Below are 12,672 nucleotides of genomic sequence, written 5' to 3'. Positions count from 1 at the left end.
ATATATACTAATCAATTAAATCTTTCTGGAATGTTACCGAGAGATCTGCATGGATTTTTAAGGACGAAGGAACAATCCTTCCTTCCAATTTAATAATATACTACGGTAATTCAAATCTGATTCTCACTTTTAAACCATTTTTTCTCAATTATCCAAAAGCTTTAATAAGATGGTCTGATGTAAAGAACTCAAATGATTGCAATGAATTATAACTATTAGTATCTTTATTAACGAGACGTTCAGCCTGAGACTGGTTCATCTCGGCATGCAATAAATGATTAAATAATGTAATAGAAGAAATTTTGAAGCTTTGGATTAAAGTATGTTAATAGGGTCCTAAAGTCCTGTCCCAATTTTAGTACCAAACCATTTAGTTTAGGCCGAAAAACATTCAGTAAACATGTTGTTTAAATGATTCTCAAAAAAAAAAAATTACGGTTTTTTAGATTTTGTCACATCCCTTGGTTTAAAATCAAATATTGGGTATGTTTTGTTTAACGTGTGCCTTCTAAGATGTCAAACAGGAACAATCCCAGTGTTAAATCTAAAACCCCTGTGGTATTTTTGTTGACAAAGTGAACGTCAAACAGGATCAAATGTGTCTAGGTTCATATTTGGAACCATTTTTGAAATCAATGTTTTAATGTGTTACAGCCGTTATTTGAGCTGGAAAAATTGCTAAAGTACTTGCAAGAATATGCTCTTTCGTTTTATTAAATAAAAACAAGAATTCATTCAAAATTTTAGGACCCAATTGTTGTAAATCTCAAATCAACCACAGTTTGGCAGCTAAAAAAGGAATTAGAGATAGAGAAAAGTTCCTTACGTTACATAGTTAGGAAAAATATAACATTTTCGATATTTTGAGTGGTTATCAGTTAGTCTGGAGCATTCATTTAGACAATAAAAAAAGTATTTTTTTATTGTTATACATTATATCTAATTTCATTGTATCACACTAATGCTTTTATTTCTAGGTAGTAAAATGCTATAAGAACCTTATTCGGGAAAACTGCGTTCAGGATTTTATCGGAATTTTGGTTAAGATTTTATGAAAACTCAGGCCAAGATTCAGTGAATAAACTGTCCAGTAATACATAAGAATCTTGCTTAAATGCTCTGTTCAAAATCCACCTTTGCCTAGTATTTTTTTGATTCTGGATGTTTAAATCTGTCTAAGATTTTCTGTGATATTTATATAACGGGTTGTGTGTGAATCTAGCTAATAATTATGGAACACCCTGCTCTTATAGGCATTTTCTAGGAACTGATTTATGTTTTATGTTTTTATCACCATGCACAAACTGATTTGCAAATTATCGCTGTAAAGAACTTTTGCCAAACAAATCTCCAATGAATTTTATAAAAAAGCCTAAGAACTCAAAATATCTATAAACAAATCATTTAACAATTTTAGCTTCCAACACATTTAATCAAAATCGATTCAGAAATTGATTCAATTTATAATGTCAAAACTGTGGCTTAAGAGACGCTTATACAAAATAAGTATCTCTAGAAAGATTCGCGAATCAGGCGAAACTGACAAAATGTACACAATTTAGGAAAATAAAGCGTTGAAATTGTAGCTCGATTGTCTATTCACTGCACTTGAACTTTTCCCCTATCGATAATTTAACTATTCAAAAAACGCAAGTTTGTAGAAGACGAAACTTCACGTCATGCAAAACCACACACTTTATTGATTACGCCTGTGTTTTTGTTTATCAAAGTGATGGGCGCATCTGAAATCGAAATCAAAACACGGCGAGAGAAAGCGGCGACACTGCAAACAAAAAATAAACAAGGCGTACATGGCGGGCTTAATTGAAACCAGAATGTAAACACGGCGCAAAGTGACAGGCGACACTGAAAATAATATCGATTATAGGCTCATAACATTGGGCGATACTGGCATTCTCGAGTACGTTTTAGGCGAAACCTTTAAAGATTTTTTGAGTACGAAATAGCTAGGGGAATTGTAGGAGATGTGTGTGGTATTGATGAGGATTTTAAAACTAGGTTTATGAAATATGTTTTAATGTGAAAAAGTTAAAGTTTGAGTATATTTTCTCCAATTGGAATTTAAAATTGCACATGAAAATTTCATTGATTATTTTCTCATTGTTATTGATTTGTCAGATAGGCCCTAATCGCGAATTCCTCTAGATCTGAAGACTGGCGGGGGAAAACCTGCCTAGCACGCTACGGCACTGAAGATGGATGACACTTTCAAATTGTGTGTAGTGTAAATGTGGGTAAATAAGCGACTTGCACAATTTGATCTTCATTTGATATCTGGGATGCTTAGCAGTAAGTAAAAGCTATTTCAAAATACTGTTTATTTTATCAATTTGTGTATTTATATGAAATTCCCAATCTAATTTAGAATTGAAAAATTTCTCCTAAATTGGTTTATTGGTCAGTGAATTGAATTTGCTCATTATTCACAATTCGTTCATACATGGAGAAGTGGGATCGACGTTGCCGATTAATAAATACTGCTTTAGTTTTGGTTGTGTTAATAGGCAGTTAATTTTCTTGAAGAATCTGTTGTAGATCGTAGTTGATTTACCTAGACATTTCCATGGTACCTACTTGTTCTAGAATCAGCCCAAAAATTAATTAGTACGTCATTGGCGAACATGTATATTGAACAGAATTGCCCCTGTTACATTTCAAATTTGATTTGATTGATTCTCAATCCTATCAGCTCTGATTTCAATTATTTAATAGCTGACTAGAATACATGTACACCACATATTTGACGATAATTTTGCTTTGCAAAAAAAATTTGATATCAACAACACTCTCGAAACATGAACGAATTCCATTGCAATACCAAAATGTTAAGTTAAATTCGAATCTGTTATTATAGACAACGATCTTTAACTCTTGATCTGTCCTAAAAACACAAGAAAGCAATTTCAACGTACAGACGATTCTGTCATGAAAATTACATGGCAGAATCTGCAAAAAGCAATCAAAACACATCTCCAGCCATTTAGCTGTACTGACTGTGACTCGACAGAAAATAAACATTTTCATGAATTGAGAAATAAATACTTTGAAAAATCTTTCAAGCAATAATCCATTAAACCTTTTTGTAAATTATCAAAATTTTTGAAAAATTCTCAAAAGAAAATTCCGGCATTGAAAGGGGAAACAAAATATTATTAAGTAGGGTCGATGTAACAATAGCCGCATAGCTAAGAACAAATATTCGTAAAAAATCGAAAAATAACGCTAGCGTCATTATTTTTACATCATGTGAAAGCTTTTTATCTTAGTTTTGTAGGAAAAATATGAAAACTACGAAAACTCATATGTTTGTATTTATCATAGCTTGTGCCACTAAAGGAACACATGTGCCTATAGTAGCACTATTTCTAATTTCTGTTCCTATAGAAGCACTAGCATCACGGCGTTGGCAAAATACAAATCAAAACCGTATTTTTACAAAACTTTTATATTTTTCTTTTAACGTGTGGATCTAAAGCTTTCGTTTGATAGTTCTTATTTCATCAATAATTTCATATAATAAAAAATAGTTTCACTCAGTAGTGCTACTATAGGAACAATAGGTTTATTATAGGCGCAAGAGAGCTCAAATTTCAAGCAAAACTAATTATTTCGGTCATTCGAACAAAATCAAGCTGTGTATTAATGGTAGACAAATAGCTCCTGACCTTTATGTCAAAAAATATTTTGAAACGATTTATAGCGAAACGGCCGTAAAAAGCCACTAGTGTGACTATAGGGGACTGTCTACTAAGGGAACATTGACCCTAGTAGCGAAAAGGCTCAAAAACTTGCTATGCGGTTCGGTACCACACACCATGTTAATGTAGGGCTCACTAGTACAGTTAAAAATCAAGTAACTCAGGATTGTCCACAACCACGTCGTAACCCTTGTGATTGCATCTTTAAAAATGTAGGTTGCTTCAGACATAACACGACCCTGGTTCACCTGTTCCACACGCCGCTGGCACCGTAACACTATCCCCCGGCTTTCCCCGCCTACCCAACTCACTTACAGTGTCTTGGCCAGCTCTTTGTAGTTTTGCGAGTTCTTTTTGTTCGCCAGTATTGCTTGCTGGAAGCAGTTGATAGCATCCGTCGATTTATCCTCGTCTCGCAGAATCCGCCCCTATCCAGTGGAAGTGGCGTGCGTAGAGAAAACCATCATCAAATCCTTCTTCCCATCAGCACAAAGATACGCTTTTACAGTCACCGTCATAATAAAGTGCGCATTTGATTATTATCACGCAAGTTGGCAAAAATCAATTTAGGAAATGTTCAAAATCACCATACCACTATGGCTGAAACAGTTGGTATAAAATTTACAAATAATATTTGGTTTTAGATTACGTTTTTCAAATGGATATTTTTTTAATATTTTTAATTGGAATACTCGTTTTCCGATTGGTAAAGAGGAGGAGCAGTTCAATTTTCTAACAGCTAATAATTTACATATAGCAGTCAATACTGAAACTTATTTGAAACAATGATCCAAATCCAAAACAGATCCAAACTGTTTTGTTTATCGTAATAATCGACTGGATGGCCCATGCGGTAAAGTTGCAATTATTATTCATAGGCATACAAAACATCAACTTTTATCAACATTTGAAACTAAGTTTTCGAACCTGTTACTGTGCATTACAAAGATTATAAGTTGACAATGACGTAAACAAATTTAACTAAATAATTTCTTATTTCGGCATACGATTCTCGCCAATTTCCGTGATACCAAGCAAGTAGGCACTTTATTTCGGCAGCAGCTGTATCTTCCATACCCATTCTTCACTCTTTGACCTTACCTTCGTGTAATATAAGAACTCTTTGTCATAATTTATCGTCAGCTGCCTGTCGATAAGCTTCTTGCATAGAGCAAAATCCTTTCTGGTGTACAACTCGTGGATGAGCCAGTTCATGTTTCGATTTGTCGTCACCTTGGGTGCCATCGCTGTTGGCGTAATAGATAGGAGTTTGGAGTAAACAAGAAAAGGCCAATCAGAGCGCGCAATTAGGGCGATTTTGACGAGACGATCAAACGCAATTAGCAATCCAGCAGCGCCATGTGCGTTACAATCAGCGTCACATTTTCAACTGGTCAAACTAACCCTCTCTCGTTGACTCACCTGACTGGGGGTGTTTTGAGGTGGCTGATCCACTGCCACCCGTTCGTCCATTGCAGTACACGTACAAGTCGGACATTCGGTTGGCAAATTTATGGTTTGTCACCCTTTTCTCACTCCCGTTTGGTCAGTGGTTGCGATTTTCTTTGCGTAATACCTATGTTCTCGTCGTCTTTCGCGTGCAAGGATTTGAGGTGTTTTGTTGTGGTCCAAGTTGTTGCCATGACTGCCATAGTGCCTGTTTAAATGTTTAAGTTGAGTGGTAGATGTAGAATGGTAGGTAAAAACTATTAATATGGTATATTCCTACAGCTACATGCAACAAGTAGGATTCTATTGACAGGACTATGAAAGGGAATGAGAAAATAGGGCTAGATTAAAGTACCGGAAAAGGGACAAGTCGCTCTACTTGATTCGATTCATGTATGATTGTCTGAAGTGTATACAACATTCCCAGATTAATTTCTTTGTATTCGAAAAGGGTAAAACATACTTTGGTACGTCCATGACTCACTTTAGCGTGAGAAGTTTTTTTTACGGCTTTATTGTCACAAATTTTGAAACAAGAAGCATTACAATTGAACTTATACAAATACAAATATGAGCTTATTAGATAAATAGGCCGAGGTGTATCAAAAGGGAAAATAATATGAACCATCTCTTTCTTTTTTAAAAACAAAATTTGTTTACCTAAATAATAATAAATATTAACCATGAGGTTGCTAGCAAAATGTTTATTGCCAGCAGTTGTAGGTCATTTGATATAGAGTTGCTTGACAAAAGGCCGTTTGGCATAAACAAGTATAATGGACTTTAGGAATAACGGTTTTTTGGAATTATAGTTGTTTGGCAGTTTCTTTTCATTTTCTTCAAAGATTTCAGGTTAAACTTGGAATGATTGGTATGGACAAGGAGAAATATCTATTGGGGTATGAAATTTCGCATAAAGACGTTCCGTATTCGAACGTTGGCATGATGTACGTTTGGCATAATGAGAATTTTATGCCTTCTTTTAAAATACTACCTGTTGTTGTAGAAACTGATTTATGCCAAATGTCCATTATGCCAAATGTCCGTTTGCGAAACGTTTTGTCGGACGCATTTAGGCTCCGCCAAATCAACGCGATTTTTTTCAGCGACAGCGACGAAAAATCGCCTCAATTCTGCCGTTGTGTCGCTGCAAGTACTCTTATATGATACTATCAAAGAACAGATGGGAAAGATGACAACAAAAACAGCTGCCAAAATAAACGCAAACACTAGCGCACCTGGTGGCGGCGGGCAAGCTTTTTACACAGTTAAATTTCTGAAAAATGTACAGAATTAGACAAGAAAGCTCGTCTAAATCTTCTTTTAAGATTTCTACCCCAAGGTTGTTGCAAAAGAGGTAATCGTCAGAAAGAGTGGAGTTTTAGCGACTATGAAGGTAATTACCACAGTTGACCCTATGCGTGAAGCTTCGATTTTTTAGAGTTTTGGCAGCAGAATTTTGATAAAAATTAAAAATCAACTTAATATGTCCATAATGTAGCCCATCAAGAGTCTATCAACAGATACTGAACATACTTTAAGTAACTATTGTAGTTAATTTTATATAAGCATTTGAAATTTCACTTCTTGTTCCTTTACATCGCCGGGTAAAATTTTCGACGCTCCCACATCGAGTAAACTTTTTCCAAGAGTTTTGGATATGAGTGTGAGTAAATAAAGAGTCTCTTCTTTTTCAACCTTCTTTAGACCTGTCTAGACCTTTATTGGGGAATATTTGGGGAATTTAAGGTTACCGAAAAATGGTTTTGCATTTTTGCCCTGTTTTAGAAATCAGATCCTACAATTGTTTATTTGAATTAATTTAAATATGAATGAGATAAATTTTCGTTAAATGGTCGAGTTTGGAGGTTTGGCTATCGGCTTCTAGTGCTCCGATTAACTTAAATTTTAATCGCAATTCAAACATAACTTTTTTTTTAGACACTGACACGTTAATGCTTCTAGTGGGCATTTTGCCCTTTGAAGGAAGCACCACACTAGACAACGGACTAGCATGCAACGCCCAGTGGCACAGTCGGAAAACATTCCTCACGAAAAGTTTTTCCGGTCTGCAGCGGGAATCGAACTCACACTCCTTAGCACGATGCGGCTAAATGCCTGGTGACACTAACCGCACGGCTACGAAGCCCACTTGAATTTTACTTAGCGAAAAATTCACAATTTTACAAACATATTTTAGTTCTCACAGCTATCATACGGCTAATATAAGGCTTGACAGATTTATGTTAGCACTATATAACCATGCAGCACGCATAAAAGTGGTATTTGGTTACTTGTGATGTCGGGACAGCAAGTGTACCTAAATTTACCAAAAACTATATCCTAAACCTTTCCTCTTCATTCGAAAGTCATTTTGCTTCAGACACATTTTGAAGTTTGATCGGCCTGCTGCAGCATGCTACACGGAGCCGCAAATTAACCCAACTTTGACTTCTTTTGACGCAATTCGGCTCTTCCGTGAGATAACTCAAATTTAGGTTAACTGATATATACCTACCATTAGGTTGTTTCCATTTGACAGCGGCAAAACAAACAACTCAGTGCAAAAAAAATCTACCCAGCATTGGCTTTCGAAGTCTCCGTGATGGGTCAAAACAACTTAACTTTGGGTAAACTCGAAAGAATTCAAATTTGGCTTATTCCAATGAACTTCGACGCTGAGTCGTTGCGTCTCTCTCTCTCTCTCTGTTTTTTTAGAGATGGTCAGGTTTCAGATTTTTCAAATCCGAACCCGATCCGTACCCGACTTATTTTATTTCTTAAAACCCGGACCCGACCCGAACCCGAGACTGTATTTGAAAAGCAAACCCGGACCCGACCCAAACCCGAAAAATTTTCGCTGTTCAAACCCGAACTCGACCCGAAACCCGAAAAAGTTTTCTAAGAAAAACCCGAGTAGAACCCGAGTTTGAAAAGATTATAAGTTCATCGTTTCTGATGCATAGGGAAGCTTTTAGGTTGTTACTCTGTTCAGAATTCTCACCAAACCCGACCCAAACCCGACTAAACCCGATTTTTTTCAAGCCCGAACCCGACCCGTACCCGATAGTTTTGTAGCCTTCAAACCCGACCCGAACCCGAACCCGAAAAATTTGAAATTTTCAAACCCGAACCCGACCCGGACCCGTCGGGTTCGGGTTCGGGTTGGGTTTCGGTTTTGAAAACCCGAGACCCGACCATCTCTATGTGTTTTTGACAACATTGATGTTGCGAGAGAGGCAAAACAACCCAACCGTGGGTAAAAACTAAATGCAGTTTATACAAATTTGAGTAAAAAGAACTTATTGTTTGGGTAGTCTGATTTCTCCGTGTAGGTCTTTGTTCATCCATGTTAATTTGCGATGACGAAGGCAATTACCACAGTTGACCCTATGCGTGAAGCTCCGATTTCTATACATGGCAAAGATTAAGAATACAATACATTCAATACATAATTTAATATAATTTTTAAAATAAAAAACAGGTAAAATAATGATCCAGATGACTATTGAAGAAAGTTTAAGGTGATTATAGAACGAAGCCACACCTCAAATTTTCAAGAGCACAAGACTAAAGAATCAAACAGCGCTCCGCATTGAAAATTTATCCCATTGGCCACCACCAGCAAGCAAGTAATTTGATTGATTTTCAACTCGAACTGTTATCAGATTCTCCAGTCTCGTGCACTTGAAAATTCAAAGTTTGGCTTCATTTTATAATCACCTTAAAAAGTATTGTTAAAAATAAAAATTCGAAAAAATTACTTATTTTTTTCATTTTTATTTTTTTGTTCCTTATTTATTTTTATCCCCCCCCCCTCGTACCTTCCAAGTGGTCTCGGACATAAAAGAAATTTAATATTTGCATCAGCCTAAGTAAAATATAATAACACATACTTTCGTCCTGACAGCTGTAGGAATGTTACATTTAGGTATTTGTTCAACAAACTTTGAATGGTTCGTCACCTCAAGTGTCGGCATAATTTTCCACTACATAGAAATTGTTCATATCAAATGAAAATATTATATTTACAAATAAGCATGTATATATCTCACAAATCATTATTTATCATGGTCTAATCGCTTATCAAAGTGAATCCTGTGACCCAACGATCCTTCCCATTAACAAACATCGCTCCCAGTAACCTTTGTGGAGATGCAGAGGTAAACTTCTTTCTTCTTTTTGGCGTTACGTCCCAACTGGGACAAAGCCTGCTTCTCAGATTAGTGTTCTTTTGAGCACTTCCACAGTTATTAACTGAGAGCTTTCTTTGCCGATTGACCATTTTTGCATGTGTATATCGTGTGGCAGGTACGAAGATACTCTATGCCCTGGGAATCGAGAAAATTGCCTTTACGAAAAGATCCTCGACCAGCGGGATTCGAACCCACGACCCTCAGCATGGTCATGCTGATTAACTGCGCGTTTACCGCTACGGCTATCTGGGCAGAGGTAAACACGGTCTCCAAATAGCAAAGGTTACACACTAACATTCCTTCCCCCAATCCCACCTGACTGCAAGGACGTGGCCGGCGCCGTAATTGACCCTATATAAATAGAGGCACTGAATTATGCACATTGAAGAAGATTATGGCCAATCCCAGCCAAACTTCTAGTTGATTCTTTGTGCATTTTCACTGACTTCGGTCAATCACGGAATAGCAACCATTGATATGTGTAGTCAGTCTAAGCTAAGCTAGGCTAAAATACTAGTGATCCTTTATAGAGAGATAAGCGGAAGTAAAATGGAATGATTTGGCAACAAACCAGCAATGCTGATTTTGCTCGGCGTCGAGAATAATATTGTAACACGGACATGACTTTCTCATTGCTATAAAGTGTATTTTGTTTCGTTATAGATCTTTATAGAACTAATAACACAGCGTAACAAAAATGACATGTTTGCGTGTCTCAAGAACCAAATTATGTGTCTCTAGTAGATTTGGGGCTGCTGAATCTGATGCCGTTCTCAGAAATGTTCCAGCACGTCACAATTTTTAGCTACAGATCGCCAAAGTTGTACAAAACATTGCTTTTATTAATGTTTACATGAAATTTAAAGTGCAATTTATCATACTTTTTTGTAATCTAATCCACCAAACATGCAAAATAGAACTTGAACTCTCATTTCAGACATAATTTGATTGAAATTTCGCGATTAAATTACGATTAAACCGATTTTTTTAACATGCTTGCAGTCTCCATACAAAATTCTTCGTTTCTTCTATACGGCAAAATACAACAATTCTCTAAACCATCAAAAAATAACTTTTCCGTATCGAAAATAATACAAACTTTAATGATAAGTATTGTTATACACATAAAGTTTGAATTCAGTGGCAAATTAAGCCAATATATTACCTTACAAGCTGGGAAACTTGCATGCAAGTTGGCTGAAATAGTCATTTTTTGCATTTTCAACAGTCAATATCTCAAAAACTGGACGTGCTATGATATTTCTGAAAACGGCAATGGATTCAGCAACCCTTAATTAAGTGAATAGCGGTATTTTGGTACTAGAGACAAAAACGTGTTCCGCAGTGTAAACAGCCGAAAAAATCAAAAACTAAAAATCGCATTGACAAAAATTCAAAAAAGTAAAACATTTCATTTTTTTGCTTCATGCAAAATTACTTTTACCGAAATAATTTCAAGCGGATTACATTACTCCTCAAGAAAAGTTCAAAACAAACATAACGCATGTTCGTTTGGCTCACACTTTGACAGCTGGGGATTTTTTTTTATTATCGTACAAATTGGGCCGAAGGGTCTCAGATTTTCATGAAACTTTTTCCACAGGCAGGGCTCATGGATATATGAATAAAAAAAATTGAGAAAAATTCAGGGTCGCCTATTTTTCCGGAAAACTCAGGTGGAAATTTTTTGTTTTCCCTTGACACTACTTACTTTGAAAAATCATAACTCAAGAACGAAGCATCGTAGAAACAAAGTTTTTATATGAAAATTTAAGCTAATTTTCTCAAAAAACAAAAAAAAATATGAACTGGAAAAAGTTATCCACAAAATTTTCCACCGTTGGGAAAATTCGTAAAGAAAAGCCGGAAAAACTATGCCCGAACTCGTGGAAAATTTTCAAAAAAATATTTTCGAGAAGGTAATTTTATAAGCTTCAATCACTGAAATTTTTGGAATGCACTTTTTTTTCGTTTTTGAGTTATGGCCAATTTTGTGAAAAATGTCCAGATGTGCCATATAAGACTTTTCTTTGAAAAATCATAACTCAAGAACGAAACATTGTAGAAACAAAGTTTTTATAAGAAAATTTAAGCAAATTTTCTCAAAAATCCAAAAAAATATGAACTGGGAAAAGTTTTCCACAAAATTTTCCACAGTTAGGGAAATTCATAAAGAAAAGCTGGAAAATCTATGCCCGAACTCGCGGAAATTTTTTATTAAAATATGTTTGAGAAGGAAACTTTATAAAATTCAATTCTAGTAACTTTTAGGATGTATTTTTTTTTTGTTCCTGAGTTATGGTCAATTTTGTGAAAAATAACCATATTAGCCTTTTCTTTGAAAACCCATATATATAGTTCAATTTGCTTGTCAGGTTCGGCTTTTGTAACAGCTGAGTTCAAATTTAATAAAACGGAATTTAAATCCTCTGTAACATCGACAATATTAGGCGGAAACCAAGTCTTTATTTTACTCAAAATTTGATTGAACATTTCGTCCATAGAAGCATTGCGATAGTTACTACTAGAAGCATCCAAACGTGAAGATTTTACTTGAAAAGAAATTTCCAAGAATTTAGCAAGCTCTTGTATTTTTTGTACATTATTTATAGAACCAACTAACTCACCCGAGGAAGGAGTTTCCTTTGGCGACGCCAACGAAGATAGTGGTGAAACTTGTTCCTCAAACGCCATTGCTTCTGGAAGATCCGTTACGAGTGCCTTCTGGTCACCGGTAATGGAGCACTTCACGCAAATTTTCATCTTTTCCGTAATCCACCGAACTCCATTCGAATGAAACTTACTGATGAGGCCTTGGCTGATCGATCGTAGATTTGTCCTTACTGATTTGTGGCCTTCCAGTCCGAAGGGGTTACAGCATAAAGCATTGTATTCGTAATATTGAACTTTGTCCATTTCAACAGCTTCGGGAAAACTTTTTTCACTTTACAAAAAATAATAACGAGGAATATACAGCTGATAGACAACACTTGCACTTTCTCACTGCTCTTTGTTAGTTTTTGGTAAACTTATGATTCTCAAGCCATTTCAACGCTTTAAACTTGAATTGGTAAATACCTATTTGTCATATTGTCTACCCATTTATTTAACTGTCAATTTTGTAGTTACCTAACAGGAAAAAATTGCCTACATTCTGATTGAAGAAAACTTTGTTTCTATGTAGTTTCGTTCTTAAGAAATTTTGTTTATGAACTTATAAATTGTAAATATATGGTTAAAACAGCTCATCCTAGCAATATTTGATCATGTTTTAGGAACGAAAAATGAGCGTATTGAAAAATATTGTA

At 35.6% G+C, this 12,672-nt stretch overlaps 1 protein-coding gene across 1 annotated transcript in view; it reads right to left on the bottom strand.

Moving 5' to 3' along the window:
* The window catches only part of LOC5570783 (Bardet-Biedl syndrome 4 protein homolog), a 36,064-nt gene extending 30,714 nt beyond the window's left edge, over positions 1-5,350 (bottom strand). The window contains exons 1-3 of the mRNA XM_001653236.2: positions 5,142-5,350; positions 4,821-4,966; positions 4,035-4,147 (exon numbers count right to left, since the gene is read on the bottom strand). Of these exons, the coding sequence (XP_001653286.2) occupies positions 4,035-4,147; positions 4,821-4,966; positions 5,142-5,217 (335 nt within the window). The 5' untranslated portion in view covers positions 5,218-5,350. The remainder of the gene's footprint in view (positions 1-4,034; positions 4,148-4,820; positions 4,967-5,141) is intronic.
* Positions 5,351-12,672: the final 7,322 nt, after the last annotated feature.

This window comes from Aedes aegypti, chromosome 2 (genome assembly GCF_002204515.2).
Source record: "Aedes aegypti strain LVP_AGWG chromosome 2, AaegL5.0 Primary Assembly, whole genome shotgun sequence".
In the NCBI taxonomy this organism is placed as follows: domain Eukaryota; kingdom Metazoa; phylum Arthropoda; class Insecta; order Diptera; family Culicidae; genus Aedes; species Aedes aegypti.
This window is presented reverse-complemented; position numbering and strand designations above follow the sequence as displayed.